The sequence below is a fragment of the Labeo rohita genome, chromosome 5, assembly GCF_022985175.1.
Source record: "Labeo rohita strain BAU-BD-2019 chromosome 5, IGBB_LRoh.1.0, whole genome shotgun sequence".
Taxonomy (NCBI): Eukaryota; Metazoa; Chordata; class Actinopteri; order Cypriniformes; family Cyprinidae; genus Labeo; species Labeo rohita.
This window is the reverse complement of record NC_066873.1, coordinates 29,048,224-29,074,058: the sequence shown is the minus strand read 5'-3', so window position 1 is coordinate 29,074,058 and position 25,835 is coordinate 29,048,224. Positions and strand designations below refer to the sequence as shown.

The 25,835-nt window shown below is 41.8% G+C and overlaps 2 protein-coding genes across 6 annotated transcripts in view; both read right to left on the bottom strand.

The window, feature by feature from the left end:
* The window catches only part of si:dkey-61l1.4 (collagen alpha-1(I) chain), a 51,568-nt gene extending 50,499 nt beyond the window's left edge, over positions 1-1,069 (bottom strand). The window contains exon 1 of the mRNA XM_051108734.1: positions 811-1,069. Coding sequence (XP_050964691.1) covers positions 811-895 — 85 coding nt within the window. The 5' untranslated portion in view covers positions 896-1,069. The remainder of the gene's footprint in view (positions 1-810) is intronic.
* A 1,180-nt stretch (positions 1,070-2,249) lies between these two features.
* cacna1ba (calcium channel, voltage-dependent, N type, alpha 1B subunit, a) overlaps positions 2,250-25,835 on the bottom strand; it is a 138,804-nt gene continuing 115,218 nt past the window's right edge. For all 5 annotated transcript variants that reach the window (XM_051108968.1, XM_051108971.1, XM_051108969.1 and 2 more), the window contains 10 exons: positions 23,387-23,492; positions 14,306-14,413; positions 13,035-13,162; positions 12,759-12,898; positions 12,523-12,649; positions 12,321-12,431; positions 10,794-10,832; positions 9,341-9,551; positions 8,278-8,480; positions 2,250-5,304 (listed from right to left, as the gene is read on the bottom strand). In XM_051108968.1, the coding sequence (XP_050964925.1) occupies positions 4,774-5,304; positions 8,278-8,480; positions 9,341-9,551; positions 10,794-10,832; positions 12,321-12,431; positions 12,523-12,649; positions 12,759-12,898; positions 13,035-13,162; positions 14,306-14,413; positions 23,387-23,492 (1,704 nt within the window). In that variant the 3' untranslated portion in view covers positions 2,250-4,773. The remainder of the gene's footprint in view (positions 5,305-8,277; positions 8,481-9,340; positions 9,552-10,793; positions 10,833-12,320; positions 12,432-12,522; positions 12,650-12,758; positions 12,899-13,034; positions 13,163-14,305; positions 14,414-23,386; positions 23,493-25,835) is intronic.

Genomic DNA, 25,835 nt, shown 5'->3' with positions numbered 1-25,835 from the left:
ACAATGTTCTCCAACCGCTGAGAAGACAGACTCCATTCAATGGGACAGGTGGCTGAAACAGGGCCCATGAGAATCTGTTGTAACATTAGCTCAATTAGAAAACCCAAATCAGATCCCTTTCACATATGGACGTTTTTAAGCACAAATTATGACATGGTGGTATAAGACTGTGGAACAGATTTCTGGAAAAATTTAAAGAACTTGAATGTGGTTATATGGCTTTTCACTAAGAAATATGTTCAACAGCTGTTGACAGGACAGCCATTCTTTGAGCTTTACCATCAGAATGTACAAACTGCAAATACCTTATTTGAATTTACCGTAGCTTGAAATAAACAGTTTTAGCTTGTAATATCAAGTGATTAAACTTATACTTGAAGACGACAAAAAAGGTAATGCACAATTAGAGAACGTATCAACATTTATATGCGTTACTACACCGCCACCTCGGGATAATATGGATACTACACAACAAAACTGCACTAGAGAATGTAAAAATTTAAAAGTAACTAAAAGGAGAAGAAAATTCCATAACCTATGCAAGTACTGACTGTTTAACTATCTGTAAGTTAGCTAGTATTATAAGCGCATCTTTTATGACCACGAATTAAGAAAAGACTGGTTCTTAATCATCTCGATGTTAATTTTAGGCTGTTAAACAGTTATGCAAATTAGTGAGGTAAATACACTTATTTTATTTTTTTTACTGAACAGCGTAAACTAATTATATAATAATAAACGGAATGCTAATTGTTTTGTTTACACTACACGCGAGTGTCGGCAGGTGAAGTGTTTCCGCTCTGTTCTTACCTGAGTCCGGAGCACCAGATCCTGTTTCCGAGAAGTCTGCATGGAAAGCTTTAACCAGTGCACACACTGATAAAATGAACCACATCTTTGAAAGTAGTGTTCCTCCAGTGCTGGCAGCAGTTAACACTCAGATAGCTAGTAAAATTATGAAAATGCCGGGGAAAAAATCATGAAAATAAATTATAGCCCAAAAGCTGGCGTGTCTAAAGTGTTGGAAAGTTTACAGAAGTACTGAGTGTGTTATCTGTTATCAGTCTACTTCTAGGAGTCTTGCTTTGCAAGCGCATGCTTCCCAATCATCCCCGTTCAAGTCCGCCCACATTAGACGAAGCAGCCAATCAGATCCCGGTAAGCTTTCAGACAGGTGGATCCCTGATTCACCTTGCCACTCCTGTACACTTTCATGCTTTGATGTCACATCTGTAACATCATTAATCAAAAAGAAAATACTTTGTGCGGCGGCAAATATCATATATTTTCTTACTTTAAGAAGAAAATGTACAGTCAAGCCAAAATTTATTCAGACACTTTAAACATTTTTCACATTATCACTGTTAATTCGTTATAGTTTAGAAAATGGCAATAAAATATGACAAGAACTCAGTTAAACTGTGTCAGAATAAATTCATCTTGATGATGTCAGATTACTGTGACAGAAAGGTATGTAATGGATTACAATTAACCAAAAATTCTGTATGACAATATTTACACAACTATCCATACTTTTGTTGACCAATTTCTAAGCAATGCTTAATTTTGTTCAGTCTGTGGTGTAAAAAGGACACATTAGCAATTAATATAAAAACACTAAAGCAAAACATGGTCAGGTGAAAGTGTCTGAATAATTTTTGGTTCCAAATTTTTATAAATTTTTGGGTATGTCAGTTTATTTTGCTATCCTCACTTGCATAAATGAACCAGTATCCTGCACCCACTAGTGAAAAAAAAACAAAACAAAAAAAAAAGAAAACAAATAATATATATATATATATATATATATATATATATATATATATATATATATATATTTATATTCTGGTGTCTGAATATATTTTGGTTTGACTGCATGTAGTAAACAAAACACAGATCACTATTATTTGAGTTCATTTTTTAATTCAAGGACTTCGCTTCATACAAAAATGTTATAGTAGAAACAACTGCAGATTTCAAAGTCTGGCCATGGAACAGAAATCAGGCAACAAACAAGTCAACAGCAGAAATCAAATAAAGGATGTGGCAGCTCTTATGCATGGATGGAGCTGTCAACATATCAATACTGTTTCCTTTATTTATAAATGTTTCAACAATTTGTTTTTTTTTTTATTATTTCAACAAATCCCCTAATTCATATCAAAGGTCATTTTAAAAAATCAAACCAAAAAAGAATACATTGTATCAAAAGGTACGAAGATAAACCATGGGTATTTCAACATGCGCATACATTTTAAGACCATGCAAACATTAATCTTTCCGGAAACAGCCACAGTTAAGCTTGGTTGATGTACAGGGGAAAAGAGCGTTTCAGATTTTGGCAATAAATGTATGAAAGGTTTGGTAGATGAGTATGATGTTTTCCCAAATCATAGAGAAGCTGAAGAAATGGGTTTTATCGATAGAACCACAGTTTTGACCCACTATGGCAACATGCCGAAGGACATCGATAGATGTGCTGGGAGTGCAAAGATTTGTTCCATAGTTACACTGAACAATGCAACAACTCATAACAATATCAGCAAAATGTCAGGACATCCTTTGACCTCAGTCTCACAGAGCATGTAGAAAAATAGCAGTTGTTCAGACTGTAGATTTGAAACAACGTTTTTCTTTTTTCCCCCTGACAAACTGGACATCTCTGATGCATGCACGTACAGAAACTTGCAATTTTTTATATATATATATATTTTTGCTGATTTCTGCTTTTTAATCATTGTGCCTTTATGCATTCTAAAATATAGTTTTTCATACATTTTTTATTTTTTTATTAAAAAAACAGAACAAAACAAAAAGATTTGGTCACTATCATGCTAAAGCCTGAATCTGGATTTCCCAGCAGGTAAAGCTACAAAATGAATGAAGTATATTTTTCAAAGTGTCATCTCGTTGCATAGCCCTACATAAAGAAAATAAATGTTTAAAAAAAAAATGAAAAGGAAAGAACATTCACTGTCAGCAAAGTCCTGACACATCAGTGGCCAAGGATCACCTGATTAGCCATACAATTTTCCAAGCATCTAATGGATTCACGTATGTCAATGCGGAACTCGTGAAATGATCCCGGTCCTTACAGCGTCCCAACACAGAGGCTTTTTTTCTGTTCTTTCAGACTGCCTCACCCTCTGAATTCAGGTGGCTAAATATTCCTCTCATGTTACCAGCGTGATAAAAAGGAGCCGACCATATTTCTATACGGCCAGCAGCTGGGGAACGGCGGCAGAATGAAAGCTGTGAGTGTGTATGTGTGTCTGGGGGTGCTTGGAGGAGTGCCATGAGGGGGAAAGTTTAACCTTAACACAGATCGGCCTACTGTACCGGTGCCAGGACCCCGACTCGACGCAACACAACACGCGCTCACATCGGGAAACCTGCTACACGAGCAAAGCGCGCTCCTTTGTGACAGCTCTTCGGTTTTCAGTCCTTGCATCTAACCATAAAAGATCAAACAGAGAAGGCAAATAGCAATGCAGTCTGAGCATCTTCATCAGGACAGGAAATATATATTGGTTTCTTAACCATGGTCAATCAAGAATTGAAGACTTTTTTCAACATGCAATTTTATAACTGTGGTTATAAAGTCCCCGTCAGGACAAATACACAACTACTGCAGTTTTTTCTTAATAGGTACTCCATACTAATATACGCTTTTGGTGATGGAATTTTTCAATATTCCATTCAGTACTAAAATTGTACAAAAAAGGAGACAAGAATTTAAAAAACAAAACAATCATACTGTCTTTTCCATTCAAAAACCTAACGTGAATTCAAAGGTACTGTATCTTCTGAATTAAGGCCTGCGATCGTAACACCTTGTAGTTCCATTTAACCCTTAGTTAGAGCTTGTTCAGTTCACTCTCTCAAGTGTGGATGCACTTAAAAAGGCTGAGGTTGCATCACTACTACAATATATTCAAAAGGTTAGGCACTTTGTAAATAACATCTGGAGCAGTCAAGAAGAATCTGTAGACCTGACAGTATGGTGAAGCCGTAAGCGATTTACGTAAAACCGTTCGTCTTTACAATACAAAAAAGCACATAATGAATAGATAAAATATCTACAATTTGATATAAAACAAAGTACATCATGGTTGTCAAAGGTTTCACACATAGCGACATGTGCGAGGAATGGTCATCAGCAGCATAATGAACAATCTGCTTCGCAACAGTGTGAAATAATGCGTAATTCTCTTAAATGGAGATGGGGGCACCACCATTGTGCGTTTCGCCAAATAAAACAGCGTTTCTTGCATTTCCAGCCAAGTTTCGCTCCATAAAAGGTACATCTATAATGCCAAGATAACATTTTCATGGGAATATTTGCATTTAGGGTGCGTCTCAGAGGCTGGCTTTGAGGGAAACTGGCCAGACGCCCATTGTGGTCTACATTTGAAGCGGTGGGTCACTCTTTTCCCAGGTTACACAAGCACATTTTGGCATCCGTTGCCCTTAAAAAGGCAAAGATTAAGAGAAGCCCATGTGTTTGCACATAAACTGTCAATCTTATGTTTTTAAAGAGACCACACCCACCAAACCATTTAGCCTGACTGAAATACATCAAAGTCGGGTAGGTTTGAGCCTTCTCACATCATGTACGTTTCATCCTTTGGACATTAAAAAACAAATACATGTATTACTGCATTTAACACCACCCGCAAAAAAAGAGATGATAAAACTCATCATGATTCGAAAAGAAAAACATCATCTGTATGTGTATGTATGTTGTTTGTGTGTGTGTAAATTAAAGCCATGCTAGCACCAGTCGTCCACCTCTGCCTCTGGGTAGTACTGCCGTGGCCGTCCTCTGCTGGCGCCGGGGCCCGTGGTGAAGTGGTATCCGTTGGGAACCCCACGGAACTGTTGTTGGGGAGGTGGGGGAATCGCCACGATCGGCATCCCTACAGTCCGGGCGGAGCGGCCCGTCTGAGGGCTCGGATCCTCTTGGAAGACAGCGTAGGCTTCGGGCTGGAGGCCGGCAGGGTGGTCCGGGGGCCCCAGAAAGGGTTCTGAGTTAATGCGACTGACGGGGGCCGGCGAGCTGGAGATGGAGCCGCTGTGTAAGAGGGCGTTGTGCTCGGACAGACCGCGGCTCAGCCTGCCGGGACTCGGGGGAAGCAAGCCGACCTGTGTGCCCAGAAATTGCACAGGGGAGGAGTTGGCAGTCCTGTAGGCCACGGAGGGACGAGGAGTAAGGGGGGTCTGGGGCAGCTGTCTGCGCCCACGGCTTGGAGTGCTCGCCCCTGAGGTCAACAACACCGGGCTCCCCTTAGCCCACCCACTGCCCTAGATGAAAATTAAACAAGCAAATCAAAACAATAAAATGATGAGGGGGAAATGCCCAAAGGTTAGACAGGGACCAGGGGCCAAAGGAGGAAGGAAGGAAAGAGGGAAAGGAAAGGTAACACGTTGGACAAGACAGCAGAAAAGATGGAAGATGAAGAGGACAAAAATGAAAGGAGAGAGTGAAGATGACAGTGAAGACAAAGAAAGAAAAAACAGACAAATGCACAGAGAAATGGTGTGGAAGAAGAGTGGAAAGAGAAGTGAAAGCCTATGAGTGGTTGTACTATACCCGTAGAGAAGAGAAACTTTTTCATTTGTTTTTATCACAAAATGTAAAGCACTTTAGAAAAAAATACTATAATATCTTAATATCTTCATGGCTTGAGTAGGAATGGTTCACACTTTGTAGCATTTCTTCTAACACACTGTGTGATTGGTACCCTGAGAGCTTTAAAATCCAACAGCAGTGTGTTTAGAGGAGTCTAATTGTATTATAGCCACATTCTCTGCTTAAACATCTGAAAAATATGTAATGGCAAAACTGACTAAACAGCTGAAATCCCTAAAGTGCAACTAATTTTATTCTGAACTTTAAAGGAGAACTCCACTTCCAGAACAACAATTTACAAATAATTTACTCACCCCCTTGTCATCCAAGATGTTCATGTCTTTCTGTCTTCAGTCGTAAAGAAATTATGGTTTTTAAGGAAAGCATTTCAGGATTTTTCTCCATATAATGGACTTTATTGGTGCCCCGATTTTGAACTTCCAAAATGTAGTTTAAATGCAGCTTCAAAGGGCTGTAAATGATGCCAGCTGAGGAAGAAGGGTCTTATCTAGCAAAACGATCGGTCATTTAAAAAAAAAAAAGAAAAAAATATTTTTTTCTTTTTAAGCACAAAAGCTTGTGTAGCACAGGCCCTGGGATGCGCGTCCACGATTCTACGAATTAGTGATGGGTCGTTCTTGAATGATTCATTCATTTTTAACAAAACTTTAATGTGACTCGGGAAGAACAAGTCATCTCGGGTAGTGATTCGTTCAGTCACACATGCGCAACATCCTATTAGGTTCTGTACTGGAATGTACTGGTCTTGTTTGTAGTGTGATCAACGTTTCCGCGTGACCTTTCGACGTGATTTAATAGTACTTAGTGTCGTGAACGCGCACGTGCTACACGAGTTTTTGTGCTTAAAAAGTATACTAATTTTTATTTTCCAAAACAATTACAGATCGTTTCGCTAGATAAGACCCTTCTTCCTCGGCTGGGATCGTTTAGAGCCCTTTGTAAATTATTTGTGAATTGTTGCTCTGGAAGTGGACTTCTCCTTTAATCACTTATCATTAGACAAGGAAAACAATGCAACGTTTATTTTTTCCATTAAAAAGGCATAAAAGCTAATTGACTTAAAGGGATAGTTCACCCAAAAATGAAAATTCTGTCAATAATTACTCACACTCATGTCATTCAAAACTCATATGATGTTTGTTCATCTTTGGAACACAAATTAAGTTATTTTTGATAAAATCAGAGAGCTTTCTGACACTCCATAGACAGCAATGCAACTCAAATGTTAACCCAACCTCAACCCTGTATAGCACTGGGAGAAGAATTGTTGAATAAAGTCATTAGTTTTGTTTTCTTTCTGCACATAAAAAAAATATTCTCATAGGTCTTATGGGTTTGGAATGACATGAGGGTGAGTAAGTAATGACAGAATGCTCATTTTTGGGTGAACCCTTTAAAATCCCATTTAAATGACAGACTAGCACTTTTATCAGTCTAATACTCACTATCCACTATGTAATGAATATAAGAGTGAATGTGGCTATTTTTACCACTTCAAGTTATTTTAGTTGCAGAAAAACAGTCCATTATGCTGCCTGACATTGCAAACTGGTATTTGTCAAATTATTTTGATTTACAGATATAATCACAAATACACTGGTTTATAGTGCAAATACTTTATCCTTCAAGTTATTTACCTATAGTGGCTAATGATTTAGAAGTCACCCACATTCACAGGAAATAGCTTCCTTCCGTGTTAAAAAATAAAGTGGATAATTTCTAGTTTTAAACATTCCCTTAGTTTGTAAAAACAATAAACACTTTTACATTAATGCAATTACAATGGAATCTCATGAGAAAGATTAATAATATATAAAATATACTATATCACTATTACATAACATAATTAGTTGTGATCATATTATTAGAAATATGATAGAAAGACTTCACTACTACCACAGTTTACTATGGGAAATAAGCGGATTATATAACTGAAATACATAGACAATAGATTTAGTTGCAAAGAACTGATCCAGCAACTGACAAGATCTTCCACGTTTCAGATGAATTCTAGTTACTGCCATAATTTTTGTGAGTGGAACTTTGATACCAGTCTTTGACAAAAGTTTATGTCACCTCCCTTTCTAGTATCCAGTTACATAAACTTAGCCTCTATGTTAAGACAGTCCGTTAGCCGAGGGGTAATCAGATTTATTTTTGTGTTGAACTTTGACTAATGTATGGTTTTCTGTAACTGAATTTTAAAAAATTATGTTTTAAAGAAAAAAGATGAATGATTAACTTGTAAGACTAGTCTTCAGTCTTAAATATCACTGTTTCAAAACAGTGTGTATTTTAAAAATCTCATACCTCATTGGTTTCCATTGTAATTGGGTTGTTTTTGTTTTATATTGAGGCATACCGATGTTGACTATAGAGTATCATTTGTGTTTAACTTAAAAATTATCTTCATTAATGTATAATGCATCTTGGCTCTTACCACAGATTTCTACCTTCAAAATTAATTAATTTTGACCTCATCTCAAATCCTAAATATGTTATTCAATAGATCAAACGCAACAGATTATTTTATTTATTCCCTGATCATTAACCAGTCTCTAACCTCTGACCCAGCCTTTCATTTTAACACATGTCCCTTTCCTGTCTTGATAACCCCATCCCACCTGCTTGTTGAGACTGGCCTCCTGGGCCTCGCTGGGCGAAGTGGCACAGCTTGCCACGGCAGACTTGCTGGGACAGTGTTCCCGACTGCCATAGCGATCACATGAGTAATACCGCTGCTTCTCTGCCGAAGACGAATGATGCTTCCTCTCATGGGAACGACCTCGGTCATGGGCCCTCTCCTCTACAGAATCAGCTGCTGTGCCTGAGAACCAACCAAAAACAAGAGGGAAAGAGAGACAACCAATTAAAACATGTATTCTTAATCAGTACATTTATCTAGACAACAATAAATCCAGATAAATTTACTTGAAAGGCAAAATTATGTTTAAAGTTTTTAATTTACTCTTTTTGTTGTTGTTTTAACTACAAAATTCACTCCCTACTTAAAGATTTAAGATATCTTGCATAATTTTGCTGAAGTTGATGTATTACTTTTTTATTATTTTAACCATAAAACAAAAAAGAAAATGTCTTGCAGTGTGAAAAGCAGAATAAAAGGCAATATATCTGTTCATATTTTCCAATAATAAAAAAAAAAAACTGTGAGAACTTACTGCCTGTTTGGAAATTCAAGAAAAAAAAGTTCTTATTTTAAACTCAAGTACAATTTGTTTTCAAAAATTGAAGAAAAAATAAAACAAAACAACAGGATTTCTTGAGCTATTGAGCCCTGCTGTGGCAGATCCATCTCTCCCAGTCTCCCTCTCCTCTGGATCTTCACATTCTTCAACAGACTCCAGTCAAAAACCTGCCTGCCTGAATTTTTCTTCCCTGTTCTCAATTGGCCTGCTGAGAGGTAACCATAAATTATCAGGTCATGGGTCTGCATGTCTGTCAGCTGCTTTTTTCTGGTTAATAGAGGCCAGCTGTGGCCGGACGCTCTCACACCAGGCCCTGCTTCTGCACTTCACTGATCCTCAACACAACCGAATCCCATCTGGGTTTAGGATCAACGCAACCAAAAATCTCCAGAGAGATCTGCATATAAAACATTGTCCTTCTTGGCTTCATGCAGCTCGTTTTAAGTTGTACTTTACAGGGATCTTATAAAAGTCTGTTGACCTGTAGCTTTGTGTTGGCCTGTGGGCGACCTGTCCAGTGATCTCTGTTTCTTGTCTCTGTCTCTACGATGATGGCATCGGTGATGATGGTGATGGTGGTGATGTCGTTCTTGAACAGGTTTCGCCAAAGTGTAGTCATTCAGATTCACCTCCTGAGGGCGCTGTGGTGCAAAAGTGGACACGGAGCGTCTCATGGGGGAATCGGGAATGGTCTGGGGAAGAAAACAAGGTGGTGGTTACATGAAGTCAGATGAATGCTTGTGGACATTGTTATCTTGGAATATTAGAAGGAATGCTGTACTGAAACTGCCTATAATAACATTGTCTTGTATGCTAAATCTTCATACAGGGATGAACTCCCAACCGCAGTAACGATCTAAGGGATCATTATGATATCTAAGTATCAGAGGCAATGTAACATCTGTAGCAGCTGAGCTAATCCTGTTTGAGGAAACACTCGTTTTGGGATTAGACCCTCAATTTATGCTGGCAACCACAGGTGCATTTTAATGGTGTGCCTCGTAATCTGTCTGAAATGATCAAAGGTCACTGGCTGTAGAGTCAGTACTAGACTTCCTTTGATTTCATGTTTTGCAGTACAACAAGCTGCTAATCCTCAGATTCCTACTGGCACTGAGGACAAACAGACTTGGGACTTGCTATAACCAGTAACATAAAGTTCAGCTCAATGGTTCTCAACATTGTCAACTCTAAATCTTGTTTGGTATTATTGCAAAACATTTCAAATCATTTTGAGATCCCCTTAGAAGTTTGCTGAGGCTCACCCCCATGTCATCCAAGATGTTCATGTCTTTCTTTAAATGCAAACAAAATAAAGTTCTTTCAGGAAAACATTCCAGGATTTTTCTCCAGGTTCCTAACAATATGAGGTTTTAAATTGCAGTTTCAAAGCAGCTTCAAAGGGCTCAACATGGAATACGGGTCTTATCTAGCAAAACTATTGGTAATTTTCTTAAAAAAATAAAAATGTATATACTTTTTAACCACAAATGCTTGTCATGCACTAGCTCTTTGTTGCGAATCTACACGCATTGCGTAATCACATGTGCGTGAGGCTGAGCTAGTGCAAGATGAGCATTTGTGGTTAAAAAGTATATAAATTTCTATTTTTCCTAGAAAAACTGATCGATCGTTTCACTAGATAAGACCCTTATTCCTCGGCTGGGATCGTGTAGAGCCATTTGAAGCTGCATTGAAAGTTCAAACCACATGTCCACTACATGGAGAAAAATTCTGAAATGTTTTCCTCAAAAAACATAATTTCTTTGTGACTGAAGAAAGACATGAACGTTTTGGATGACATGGGGGTGAGTAAATTATCAGGACATTTTTATTCTGGAAGTCAACTAATCCTTGAAGAACCACTGATGTAGATCCTTCTGTCAAGCCTAGAATATATTCTTAGAAAACTGAATACAAAAAGTTGATCATACTTCCAGTAAAGTCCCAGGAGAATGACGAGAATGACTCCTCTGATGAAGCACGTCAGAGGATAAAATGGAAGTGAAGGGCAGGGAGGACATGAAGAGAGGGAAAAAGAAGCATTTTTCATAAAAATATACTGCAACGAAACACATTAAAAGTCATCATGCATGATAGACAGTATTTCTGCAATTTCATATAGTGGTACAGAAATTACATAGGCCTACTTCACCTGTAACACTGCAAACCCACGTTTAAAAAAAAAAAAGACAAAGCCGAATAGTTGTGAATGCTCAAAAATGGGTTGTGTTTTTCTTGAACTTATTTTATTTGTCATCTGTTGTTGTAAAGCAACTTAAGCTTCCCTCTGGGAATCTATATCATCATTTATCATCCATTCTCCTTCTATCCATCCATGACAGTCATTCCTCAAGGCAAACTTGTCAATCATAATGCCTTTGCAGATCTTCCCCATATCATATTTTTGCAGAGTTTCTGGGTTGTGGTTTAAATAAATCTGCATTTAAGGCTGTTGGCTCTTTTTTCATCCATCGAGCAGAAGGACTGGAGATGGCCAGGTGCCAATGGTGAAGGGATTTCCCCCCGCAGAAATCAGAGGGATTTGGCCATATTAGCAGGTTCTGAAACGTTACATTCAGCATCTAATGTCCCTTATCTTTTTAGTCCAGCACTTTAAAGAGATTTGGTTTTGGATGGGAATCAAATTTGGGAGTGAAACAGAGGCACTCAGTGAGCCTGAGCAGCCCATTAGTACTAGAGAGGTGTGGGATAGGTGTGATTTGATAGGAGGAATATCCTGATGAGTCTTAATGGATGGATTGTCTTTTGCACAGTCCAAATGGAATGTGAACTTCACACTTAGATGATTTTTAGATTTATTTTTTCAGTGATCCTGTCATTCTCACATACTTTAACATTAAGCAAACTAAATACTAAGAACAACAAAATCCATTAGTAAAACACATTAGCCTTTTAGCCAGCTCTGTGCAAATTACATTTAAAATAAAAACAGAAGAATGCCATTCAGTATTCAAACCAATATGGATTTTTAAATCCATCTTAAAGTAACTATAAAGTAATCTCAACCTCTTTCTTTGGAGTCTACTTATTGAGATTGTGAGCTTCAGTTCACTTCCTCTTAGCCAGCACAAGCTGAAAACTGATCTAGGGTGCAGATCTGGCAACCTACCAAAGACTAATTGTATTATGTTTTACTTCCCCTGTGCCCTGAAATAGGACAAATGTCCTATTTTCATTAGACTTGGCATGCAAAAACAATTTAACAATATTTCAACATGTGCAATGTTTACATATTCAACTATTCACCTAATTTTTAATATAACATTTACAACTTTCAGTGCAAAAGTGTAAAAACAGCTCATCATGATGCTTAATATTCCAAACATTTCTTATCAAAGTATTCAATGTACTGTCAGTATATATTTTTACATGTATGTGCAGAATTTTAAGCAAGTCACAGAAGGTTTTGACAGCAAAACACTGATTCAATAGAATACCTGCATCTCTGCATTGAGTTTTGGCATGGATACTGCACGTCCTTGGCCTTCAAGGCCGCCAGAGGTCACTGTGTTGGCACTGTTCTCCATCTGCATCATTTCTACTGACTCCTATTAAATTCACACAATAAGAGATTAAAAACACATTAAAGAAACACACTGTGTGTGCGTCAGAGAGAGTCAGCGTTTTTATTTACAGCACCTGGGCAGTGTTTGCATTTGAGGCATCCTCTGATTGACCTCTGGACACTGGCCGTCGTTTAAACCGTGGGACTTCCTTGGAATTCTCTGAGGCCCAGGATGAAGAGCCTTTTATTGGTTTGTCAAGACTGGACATGAAATTTGACAGAATGTGTTAGAGTAGATGCACTTGTCTCGGCAATGAGATTATTTCAAGTGTGTACAGAATATGAATGCAAGCAGGGATTTTGTGCTCACTGTGTGCGTCCGTTGTTGAGCGTGGTGGAACTGGGTCGGGTCTGAGCTTTAAAGTCTGAGGCCGAATCTACACTGTTCATGGCCTGATCTTGCATGTGGGTTAGTGGGAGAATAGGCTCTAAAAGAGCACTGACTTTATTCTTCAAACAGACAGAATCATATTATTCACTACCACATATTTTCATTGTACATCTATTTGTTATTTTACAGTTTGATGATTATTTTAAAAATATGCAAAATATCACAAACATTTGACTAGTACTGTAAGTGCATTACCTGAGATCCAGGTCCTGCCTGTTCTCTCTGCTGCTGTTGCTGCATCTGAAGTCTTTTGGCTCTGTTTTGCTTGTAATAGTCAAAAATCATAAGAGCCGCATATACCTTTCCCACCGTAAGCTCGTTGGCTGCAAAGAGATAAACGCACCTTTAGTTCATGTGTAGTTTGGACGTTCCACTGGTGACCACTAGATGTCGCTCTGTATTGTGTTTGGAGATGTTTGCACATATGAAATTACTTGGGTTCTGTTTAGATCAGGGATAAGCAACATAAGTCCTGGAGTGCCACTGCCCTGCAGAGTTTAGCTCCAACCCTAATCAAACACACCTGAAAAAGCTAATCAATGTCTTCAGGATTACTAGAAGCAGGGATTTTCTTACTATTGGGAGATGAGAGGGTCTGTATTACTTACTATTGGAGAAAGTGTACCGGTCAACATGGATCATGTGCCTTGATAACCAATCACATTACAGCCTTGAAGTCATTGAAATTCGGTTCAGAGTTGTGCGACACTCACCATTTATCCTATTGGATACCATAGGAATCAATGGGAAGTGCCGTAAGCTGAATCACAGTTGTCGCAAAAAGTCAGTGACTTCTTATAAAACATCATTTTTTTGTTGTAAACTCTCAAAATAGTTAAATCCAAAAGTATTGTTTAGTGTAAAATATGTTGAAAATTAGCCGATAGGTGGTCGACTCATTAAATGATAAGCCGTTTCTTCTAAAAAGATGTTTATTCAGCGTAGTGAAGCCTCTCTTTCTGGTCTCCTTTCCCAAACTGGAAGCGTTAGCTTTAGCTGTTATGTTTCTATTGGCTTTGCTAAAAGGCTACAGACAGACAGTGTTGCCAAGTCGAATTGGGCTGCTTTACCACTGTTGCCGCAGATTGTTTTTCATGTCTGTGGGTTGAAGTGACCCCAAAAATGCGATATTTATCCCCTGGAATGCAAATTTTATCAGGGGAACTCCAGCAAAAGTTGTGTACTTTACCCCGCCAAATGCAGGGACCCCCCTTGAATAGCAACTGGGCTAGTTTTGAGTAGCAATTGGGCGGGTTTTGTTGTGAAAACCTGGCAACCCTGCAGACAGGTGTGTTTTTATCAGGATTGAAGCTAAACTCCATCAGCACTCCAGGACTAATGTTGCCTGTCCCTGGTTTAGATCATTCATAAGTGTTAGTCTTAATATGTAGATGCAAGCATTCGAGAGTATTTGTGTGGCAAAAGTAAGAAAGAATCTCCTGGGTGATGATTCATAATGTGTTTACGTTTGTGTGGCGTGACCAGCAGGTCCATAGTCTTCTGAGACAGGTTTGGCCAGACTGTAGCGAGCTCCTTCTTCAGCTCAGCATCTGACAGACGTTGGGCCACCATGCCTGTGGAGAGATGAACACATAGGAGAGAGGCTAATTAGATCTTGTATATGGGCCATTCTACCGAACCGATTCAAAGTCAGAGTTGGAAACTTCTTGAAAAAAAACATTTTGGAAGTCTTTTTCCAAAAAATCGTACGTATGCAAACTGTGTATTATCCAAGGTACACATTTCTAGTAATTATGCAGTTAATTCTCATATTGTATTTTCAGAAAGTTTTGGAATATTTGTCCTTTCTCCAATTTTGTCACTACTGAAACAGTAATAATAATTTAATTAGAAGGGTTATATTTATCTATTCAGATTTTGCTCAAATATATTTTTTGCTATATTATAGGTAAATCCAATTTTTAACAATATTTCAAATGTAATTTATGAGATTTGTTGTATTTTTAATCCAATTTTTCTTTGAAAAAGGCAAAAAGTTGATCATACTGATTTCAAAGTTATGGTTTCATTAGTTTGAATCACACATTGAACAAAAAACGTACTCGGTTACTATCGTAACCTCGGTTCCCTGAGATACGGGAACGAGTACTGCGTCGTTAGACGCTATGGGAAAAAGTCCTTTTTCTCCTTGACTGAAGCCTTTTTTCATAAACGCAGTGCAACTGCACGGCCATTGGATCGTGCAGAGAAACGAAACGAGCCAATGACTCGGCAGCGGTGCTGCACGAGCCTATGGCGAAGATGCCCGCCGAAGCCCGCCAGAAGGGGCGGGGTCAATGGCTATATAAGCGGCCGCTTCGCCATAGGGAATCAGGTTACTTCGACTGAAGCGACGATTATGTCGTGCAGCGACATGGTATGGCCCGTAACGCAGTACTCGTTCCCGTATCTCAGGGAACCGAGGTTACGATAGTAACCGAGTACGTTCCCTTTCGATACTACACTTGTACTGCGTCGTTAGACGCTATGGGAACCGGTCCATAAACGCCATGCCATGGAGAGAACGACCGAACCCATACTTAGACCCAACGGCCCTAGTGACGAGTAGAACAAGGTCTGGTCGAGAATCGCTCTCCTGTGATTACTCATGCAGAAAGGATTCCCGCCTGTAGGGCGGGGATGTCTAGGCTGTAGAACCTAGTAAATGTGGACGGCGAGGCCCAGCCGGCCGCCGCACAGATTTCTGCCATGGATACACCACTAGACCACGCCCAGGAAGAGGCCACGCCTCTTGTTGAGTGGGCACGCACTCCGACGGGGCATTCTAGACCCAAGGAGGAATAGGCTAGGGAGATAGCATCAACTATCCATCTAGAAAGTCTCTGCTTTGTGACCGGTTGTCCCTTATTGCGGCCACCAAAGCATACAAAGAGCTGATCCGATTTCCTAAAGGGGGCAGATCGCTCGACATACATTCTCAATGCCCTAACAGGACAGAGCAGACTCAACTCTTGATCACCTTCCGAAGAGGGAAGAGCAGAGAGCGTTACCACTTGTGCCCTAAACGGGGTGGAGGGCACCTTAGGCACGTAACCATGCCTTGGTTTCAGGATGACCTTAGAGTCGCCTGGTCCAAACTCAAGGCAGGAGGGGCTTATAGAGAGCGCTTGCAGATCTCCTATACGTTTGACTGACACTAAGGCTAGCAGCAAGGCGGACTTAAGTGTCAGGGTCTTAAGGTCTGCATCCGACAACGGTTCGAAGGGGGAACTCTTTAGCGCCCTCAGAACCGTGGATAGGTCCCAAGTAGGGATAGTGTGGGGGCGGGAAGGATTCATCCTTCTAGACCCCTTCAGAAAACGAATAACCAAGTTGTTCCTGCCAATCGACTGGCCTGCTATTGGGGCATGAGAGGCCGCTATAGCAGCCACATAGACCTTGAGTGTGGAAGGGGAACGACCCTTATCCAACAGCTCTTGGAGAAAAGACAGTATCACAGATATGTCACAAGAAACCGGATTTTTCCACGGGTGGAACACCAGGTGGAAAAACGGACCACTTAAAAGCGTAGAGGCGCCTAGTAGACGGAGCTCTAGCTTGAGAGATTGTGTTCAAAACTCCTTCCGAGAGGTTCTCAGGTTCCCGTTCAAACACCACAGGTGTAAGGCCCATAGATTGGGCTGGGGATGCCAAATGGCCCCGTTCGCCTGAGAGAGAAGGTCTCGTCTCAAGGGGATCGGCCAAGGGGCTGCGCAAAGCAGCTGACATAGCTCCGGGAACCATGGCTGAGTCCTCCAAAGCGGGGCCACCAGGAGGAGCTTGTGACGTTGTTCCCTGACTCGTTTGAGTATTTGAGGAATCAAAGACGTCGGGGAAAAGCATACAGGAGGAGGTTGGGCCAATCGTGGGCCAACGCATCTCTCTCTTTCGAAAAATATATTGGGCAATGAGAGTTGTCTTTTGAGGCGAAGAGGTCGACCTCTGCCTTGCCAAAGACCTCCCAAATTTTCTGAACCGTCTGCGGGTGAAGCATCCACTCTCCCGAGGGGACATTGCTTCGTGATAGCATATCCGCGCCCTGGTTCAGTTTGCCCGGCACGTGAACCGCTCTCAATGAAGCCAGGTTGCACTGAGCCCATTCCAGAAGATCCTTCACCAGAGTGAAGAGGAGTCTGGAGGAGAGACCCCCCTGGCGATTTATGTAAGACACCACAGTCATGCTGTCCGAGCGGACCAGTACGTGGTGTCCCTTCAGATCTGGCAGGAAGGCGCAGAGGGCGTGACATACTGCCAGCATTTCCAAGCAGTTGATGTGAAATCCCTCCTCTGCCTTTGACCATAGGCCGAAGGCTGGGCTGCCATCGCACAACGCCCCCCAACCCCTGTTGGAGGCATCCGTTGTGACTACCTTCCTTCTGCAGACCAAACCCAAGGGCACGCCCCTTTTGTACCATTGCAGGTCCTTCCAGGGGGCCAGGGCTTTCACACAAGCTCGGTCCACATTGACATGCAGACGGCCGTGACGCCATGCATGAGGCGGAACTCGTGGTTTCAACCAACGCTGAAGGGGTCGCATACGTAGTAAGCCCAATTCCAGCACTGGGGATGCCGAGGCCATAAGACCTAGCATTCTCTGAAACCGCTTGAGGGGGAAGCGGGCTCCGGCCCTGAACGAACCCGCTAATTGTTGTATTAACAGAGCTCGCTCTGGCACAACCATAGCCCTCAGCTGAGTTGAATCGAAAATTGCTCCCAGAAACGATATTTTCCGGCTGGGGTGCAACATACTCTTGGGCAAATTGACCTTGAGTCCTAGGCACTCTAAGTGGCTGAGGAGAAGGGTCCTGTGAGACAACAGTTCTTCCTCCGACTGGGCCAGAACGAGCCAGTCGTCGAGGTAGTTGAGGATGCGGATTCCCCTCTGTCTCAGGGGGGCGAGAGCCGCGTCCATGCACTTCGTAAACGTGCGGGGAGCCAGGGACAAGCCGAAGGGCAGGACCGTGTATTGATAAGCCACTCCCTCGAAGGCGAATCTCAAGAATCGCCTGTGATGGGGGCTATCTGGATGTGAAAGTATGCGTCTTTCAGATCCAGCGAGAGAAACCAGTCCCCTGAGCGAACGTGCGAGAGGATCTGCTTCAGAGTTAACATCTTGAACGGCCGTCTCATGAGGGCCTGATTCAAGCGTCTTAAATCGAGAATGGGTCGAAGAGTCCCATCCTTCTTGGGGACGAGGAAGTAGCGGCTGTAAAACCCCGAGTCGCTCTGGGCTGGATGGACCACTTCTATGGCGCCCTTTTCCAGCAATATCATCACCTCTGAGCGCAGGACGTGAGCGTCCCTGCTCATCACCACGGTGGGGACCACGCCGCTGAAACGCGGGGCCTTCGAGCGAACTGGAGTGAGTAGCCTCTTTTTACTATCCCCAATACCCAGTCTGACACTCCGGGGATGGCCTGCCAGGCCTCTGCCCGAGTGGCCAAGGGTATAATTGGTTCGGGCGGTTGGCCATCGCAATGGCACGAGACACCCTTTATGATTGGAAGAGGAAATTTGCTCTCTTTTTGAGGATGTTTGTGTTTTATTTTGTTCGCTGTCACAGCGACTGTTTGTATGGGCGCAAGACACATGGACCCAGTATTCACAACAGCTTTTACACAAAACACACCGCCCTCGGCACCCGGCATTGAGCGAGGTGCTTGGAGGTTCAGCAGAGGCCTCTTGGGGGGTGGTCCGGCCAGCGCGAGACTTTGCCCCCTCCTCTTCCTTTCGCCTGGATTAGGACGACAACGGAGGCGCCGGATCCAACGCCAGCTTAGGACGCGGTCCCTGACGCTTGGGGAAGGGGTAACGTCTAGCAGAGCGAGAGCGCAGTCTTGGCTCGGCCTTGGCTGGCTGGGCTGCGGCAGCAGCGGCAGAAGGGGGTCGTAGACGCGGGTTTCACCGGCTGCTGGGGCGGTGCAGACTTGGGGCGCCCGGAAGCAGCTGTGGAACTCGAGCGTTTTGGCAGAAAGTGTCGCATAGCCTGGGACGACTTTTGTGCCGCAGAGAAACGCTCAGCGAATCCCTCCACGGACGGCCCAAACAGACCTGTGGGGGAGATCGGGGCATCCAGAAAGGGAACCTTATCCGCATCCTTGATCTCCGTTAACGTGAGCCAAAGGTGGCGCTCGAGCACGACCAAGCTGGCCATGGATCTGCCAATCGCCTGGGCTGTGGCTTTTGTAGCGCGCAGAGCCAGGTCCGTGGCGCTTCGCAACTCTGTCAAAGTGGCAGGGTCCAAGGCAGACTTGTCTGATTGGGCGAGAAGCTTGGCCTGGAACACCTGGAGAATTGCCATCGAGTGCAGAGCTGAAGCAGCTTGTCCGGCCGACGTGTAGGCGCGTCCGGCGAGAGCCGAAGTCGTCCTACACGGCTTAGACGGGTGGGAAGCCTTGGTTTTCCATCCGATGGCAGTGGGCGGGCAAAGGTGGGCGGCCACTGACTCATCCAGGGGAGGCAGCTTCTCGTAACCCTTGTCTTCGGCGCCGTCGACAGACGTGAGGGCGGAGGAAGACGAGGCACGCAGGCGCGCTGAGTAGGGGGCGCGCCAGGATCTGGTGAGTTCCTCGTGGACCTCAGGGAGGAACGGAGAGGCCCGCTGGCGAGGGGGCCTGACGGCGCCCCGGCAGGAACCACTCGTCGAGGAGGCTGCGTGGGGGCTCCTCCGGAGGAGACCACTCCAATCCCAGCTCGTCCACAGCTCTGGTCAGAACGCGGAAGAGCTCGGCGTCCATGCCAGTTTTGGACCTGGGATCGCTGGTGTCGGCGGATGGCAGGGGGGGCGGGGTCATTGATCGAGCCCGACAGCTCCTCAGCATCCGAAGCAGCCAGTGACATGCTGTCCAGCATGTCATCTTCACTCCCGCTGAAGGAGACCATGTCGCTCGCAGCCGCAGAGGGACACAGATCCGGGCGGGTGAAGAGCACAGGGGAACCCTCTCTTTGTGGAGAAGGCGAGGCACGCGGGGGCTGAGCCGACGTGAGCTCACCTAACTCCGAGCGCTGAGATCCTCTACCCCGCTGTTTCTTCTTCACAGGCTCCTGTGAAGAAGGAAACGGGAGGGCGCGAGGGCGGAGTCGCGTTCTGAAAAGAACGCTATCCGTGAGCGCAGAGAGGAGAGACTCATATCCCCGCAATGGGGACAATCCGTCTCTTTGAGTGCTGCCTCCGCATGGGGAAGCCCCAAGCAGGAGACGCACTCACCGTGATTGTCGGCAGCATGCAAGGGGGCCTTGCATGCACGACAAAAACGGCGCGGCATTTGAAACAACGCCTATTTGCTCTTTTAGCGCGAGAAAATCGCCGGATGGCGGCAGGGGAGGATGCGTTGCAGCCGGCGTCAGCGGGCGGCGAGTCAGCTGCAGAATCACTCCGCTTGCAGGTGCTTGTCACGGCGAGTAGGCTTCGTTCTCGTAAGCGAAGAATCGTCGCTGAAGGAGAAGAAATCTGATTCCCTATGGCGAAGCGGCCGCTTATATAGCCATTGACCCCGCCCCTTCTGGCGGGCTTCGGCGGGCATCTTCGCCATAGGCTCGTGCAGCACCGCTGCCGAGTCATTGGCTCGTTTCGTTTCTCTGCACGATCCAATGGCCGTGCAGTTGCACTGCGTTTATGAAAAAAGGCTTCAGTCAAGGAGAAAAAGGACTTTTTCCCATAGCGTCTAACGACGCAGTACGAGTGTAGTATCGAAAGGGAACTATCATAACATCTTAGTTGATAATTCAGTATACCAAAACATCCCATGTTTCGGTCGTGACAGTACATTTTTTGTAGCGACAGTATTGTTTTGGTAGCAACAACATCAGATTACAGAATTTTAACATACTAAAACATACTAAAATATAAAAAAAAAAAAAATGTATAACTGTACTAAAATTTTGTTTATTTCCCCCAAATAATAGGATTATGTGTTCCCTTTTGTCACTACCGAAACAAAAAAGTGTGACAAAAAAGATGTCACTACTGAAACTCTACCGAATGTTTTGTTAGTGACTGTTTCAGTAGATACTTTTGAACTTATCCAAAGATCAGCACTTGGTTAGCTAGCACAGTTCTGAGCAGTGGTACACATATAAATACTAAGTGTTTTCTAACTCCCAAAAAAGTGTTTAATTATTTTAAAAAAGGTGTTCAGTAGTGATGCTCCTTAAAGTTACACAGATTTTTTGGACTTTTGAACACATTTACCTTAAAATTATGAAACCTATCTACTTACATCTTGTAGCTATGAGAGAGGGGGACACAGGAATATTTCCTGATCATAAATGTATGGGTTTAGCTAAAATCAGTCTCAGCCAATAGACTAAAACATACATTCTTTCGCCAGTGACATGAAAAATGCAGGACACATCGACACCAACAGCCTCATGGTTAGCGTGTCGACATATAGCACCATTGCACTGTGGGTGACCCAAGTTCGAATCCTGGCTTGTGGACCTTTTCCGATCCCACCCCCCTCTCTCTCTGATTTTATTTATATTAAGCTTACTAATATTGTGGGTTTCAATAGATAATAGAAGGATCTTATAAACATCTAAGATTTGAATAAGATTTGAATATTTAAATACTTAAATATTTGGTTGTGGGACAGCAGTTTGCACCAATTCTGTAGACAGCCCATACACATAGTTCAGTCTAACTATTTTGGCGTTTCATAAATATTTTCAACATTTCAACATTTCTTTTTTCTTCTCCTGTAATATAACTGAGTTTGTGAATTTAGATCAATGCATTGAAAGGCAAAACACTTTTTCTGAGGCCTTGGAAGAATTTAATGAAGCTAGAAAAACTATTTTAACCTCCTGTAGTAATAATAATATAGAATTATTAATAAATTATTTAAGTTCAGTGAATTTAGATCAGTTCATTGCAAGGCAAAAATGTAAAAATGAAAGTAGAAAAACCCAACTAGTGCCAAACACTCCACAGATGCTACACACACCGCTCTGATGAGTGGAAATGGCACTAGCAGCAGCAACAGAACAGATCACACTGAATAAATGAGTAGATCTCTCCATTAGGCACTAATCACAGAGTTATCTGGAAATGAGAAAGATGGACTTTTTAAAGGAGAAGTCCACTTCCAGAACAACAATTTACAAATAATTTACTCACCCTCTTGTCATTTAATATGTTCATGTCTTTCTGTCTTCAGTTGTTAAGAAATTATGTTTTTTTGAGGAAAGCATTTCAGGTTTTTTTTTTTTTCCATATAATGGACTTCATTGGTGTCCTGATTTTAAACTTCCAAAATGTAGTTTAAATGCAACTTCAAAGGGCTCTAAACGATCCCAGCCGAGGAAGAAGGGTCTTATCTAGCGAAACGATGTCTGTCATTTTTTTCGAAAAATAAAAATTTGTATACTTTTTAAGCACAAAAGCTGGTGTAGCACAGGCTCTGGGATGCGCGTCCACGATGCTATGAATTCGTTATGGGTTGCTCTTGAACAATTTTTTCATTTTGAACGAATCTTCAATGTGACTCGTGAAGAACGAGTCGTCTCAGGGAATGATTCGTTCAGTCGCGCATGCGCAACATCCTATTAAATTCTGTACTGGAATTAGTTCACCTGTTTTGAGTCTTCGTGTTTTTCGAGTCGTTTGTTCATCTCATGAGGCTGTCACATCATGAACGAACGACTCAAACCCGAAAACTTGTCAGATAAGAGGTGAGGTGAGCTAATCATAGACTAAAGACCCAGGTAAACAATGAATTAATCTTTTCTGTTTCTTATAGCATTATAGTTTTGTCTTGTTTGTAGTGTGATCAGCATTTGTGTAAGCAGTAGATGTGTTAGGGAAGTATATTTTGTTTAAATGAATGAAATGACTCAAAAAAGGATTCGTTCATGTTGCTGAACGAAACTCGAAGGTCTGAGTCTATAAGGTGATCCGAACTTCCCATCACTACTGCGAATGAATTGTTCAATCTATTGGATTGTTTTTTTTTTTTTTATGTCTGCACATCATTGTACCTTTTTGTTTGTAAACAGTGTTTACAAACTTACTTGCACTTTTTTAGTCTTTGCGCGTTCACTTTGTAAACACTGGGTCTGCAGTTCCGCCTACGTTTCGCATGACCTTTCGACATGATACAGTACATAGCGTCATGAATGCGCATCCCAGAGCCTGTGCTACACAAGCTTTTGTGCTTAAAAAGTATTAAAAAAATTATTTTCTTAAAAAAAATGACTGATCGTTTCGCTAGATAAGACCTCAGCTGGGATCGTTTAGAGTCCTTTGAATCTGCATTTAAACTACATTTTGGAAGTTCAAAATCGGGGCACCAATGAAGTCCATTATATGGAGAAAAATCCTGAAATATTTTTCTCAAAGAACATAATTTCTTCACGACTGAAGACAGAAAGACATGAACATCTTGGATGACAAGGTGGTGAGTAAATTATTTGTGAATTGTTGTTCTGGAAGTGGAGTTCTCCTTTAAAAAGAGAGGGAAGGTGGAACAATTATCTAAATGCTAATCTATACAATAATTACACATAATTACACATCATTTAGACAATAAAAAGGGTACCAGACTGACCTGATGCCAATTTGATCTCCAGAGCTGTGCGGATCAGAGCCATCAGAGTAGAGGTGAAATGCACACTGTTGTCATCTGCAATGGGCATGTTCATTTTCACCAGCCGCTAGGGGGAGCCAGGAGGTTCATTAGTAGGGTAAAAACACTTCTCAAAATCAGCATCATCCAGAACAACCCAAAAACTCAAACAAAACAGTTTGTGTGCGTCTGAGATTAGACTTAGATTATTTCTTATCCTTCTATTGATTCAATTCATGCATTCTAGCAATCAAGCAACACATATATTAGATCAGTTTGGTAATTCAGTAATGCAGAATCTTGTTCTAATCTTAGCGTTTCAAGCACACAAACAGTTTTGTTCACATAGAGAATAGAAACGTACAGAATCAAACATTCACATTCACTGCTATAGGCTACAATCCGCAACCAAAGTGCACTGGTGATAAACCGACACCGACTCGAGAGTGGAGAAAAGCATGTACACATAACCATGAAGGGCTTCAGAGGACATGGGAGCTCGACTCTGAGAGTTACTAATCAATAAAAGCGCAGCAAATAGCTGCTTTTAGAGTTCAAATGGTGACCAGTTGTGGCCTTTTTGAGCTGAAACAATGCTAAACACACCAGCAACTTTCAACTGAATCATTCTGACAACAGCTTTGTAAAATAGTAAAAAATCATGTTTAAAAGGTCAGTTGTGTAATTGAGTCAATTGAGTCTCAAAAATTACACACTTCACCTTTAAAGGTGCACTCAATACTGCATTAGCACTCAGTTACGATTCAATTATTCTATAAGCAAAAGTCTTCAATTATAGGGGAGTTACAGAGACAAAATAAGTAGTATTTAGCTAGTCACGTGATCTCAAAATGGCCGCCCTCATGAGGCGACCCGCTCTGTGCCAGTTAGTATTAGAGTGACTGTACATAATTTGGTTATGGTTAAGTGATTTTGGTGTGGTTACATATTTTTGGAAAGCAAAATAACAGAGTGCACCTTCAAACATGACAACTCAGTTGTATTATGGGATGTACAGGCATATAGTATGGTTTAGTGTGATTCACTGTGAAGAGTTGAGCTCCCCTGAGCAAAGAGAGCATACATCTACTAGCATTAGCAGTGCAAGAAAAACAGATCAGAATGAAAAAAAACAAAACCAGGTGGACATTCTCACACACAGACATACATTCTCATATACTGCATACAGAGAAAGAGAGAGAAGGCTACAGGACGAAGAAAAGAGAGAGGAAATGGTCAAGTGGATGAGAGATAGACAGCACAAGCAAGACAAGGAGAATAAGTGAAAGACCGCCAAGATAGGAAGAGAGAGGTCAAGTGCAAAGTTCTCATGACTGAAAGCAACTTAGGTTACACACACACTGCTCCATGAAACAAGGGTGAGAGAGGGGACCTTTCTATTCTAATATAACATAAAGGCTCTAAAGAGGTTTTTGAGCTAAATTTGGGGCCCTTAGGTGAATCCCAAAGACACAGAAACCCGCAGAAAAGAGCAGTTGGGCACATTTTTATGTAAATTGAGTTTACATAAACTATTTTGCATTTACAGTGCATATGATTGTTACGGAAAATCATTTTTACAATGTCGTGCACAAACCCTTACACAATGCAACTTATGGGGAAGATTTTATACACATGAAGTATGACCATAGATAAAAAATGAGATGCAAGTCTCACTATCATCATAATTAAACAACACAGGCTCAATGAAAATACATGCTTTTATCTACGTTTTTGCAAAACGCCAAAAAATGCACCTACTGTCTATACAAACAATTCAAAGACATTTCCAGCTAAAACTATGATTATAAATGATGATTATCGGGCAGGTTTTCAAACAATAAAGACTTATTTTTGCGCGGTTTCCTGCACGACACCCTTTCATGACCTTAAAACACTTTTATCGTAATGGGTTGTACACTAATACATTTTAACATTATCCAGCTCAGCGTGTATGGTTTTTTAAAATAGTAAACTTGCGTTGTAATGCAACTTGTGTTGCATTTTCGATATGAATGAAATAAGAGTGACAAGAAAGGTTCAAAGACCTGCAGAAGCCAGCTAAAATGGCATGGTTGCTGCAGTAATTTTGTTAACTCACACTTGCTCCTCTTTTTTAAAGAGGATGCAAAATTCACTTTTACATGGTGTTTGCATAAAAATGCGTCTTAGTAATGTGTGTACAAAACCAACCTAAAATGATAAAAATGCATTAAATCTTTGTTTTTAATCCCCGAAGAAATTTAACAATCTAAATTATCAAGCAGTGTTGTTTTTTCTGAGCAGTATGACATCATACTGCTCAGGCCCTGCCCACAACCACTGATCGACTGTCCCATATTAGCATTTTTCCGCCTTCAGCCAATTGTACGCCTATTATTTCAGCACCACTCATCAGACATTTTATTTTCTAACTGCTGTGATATTGACA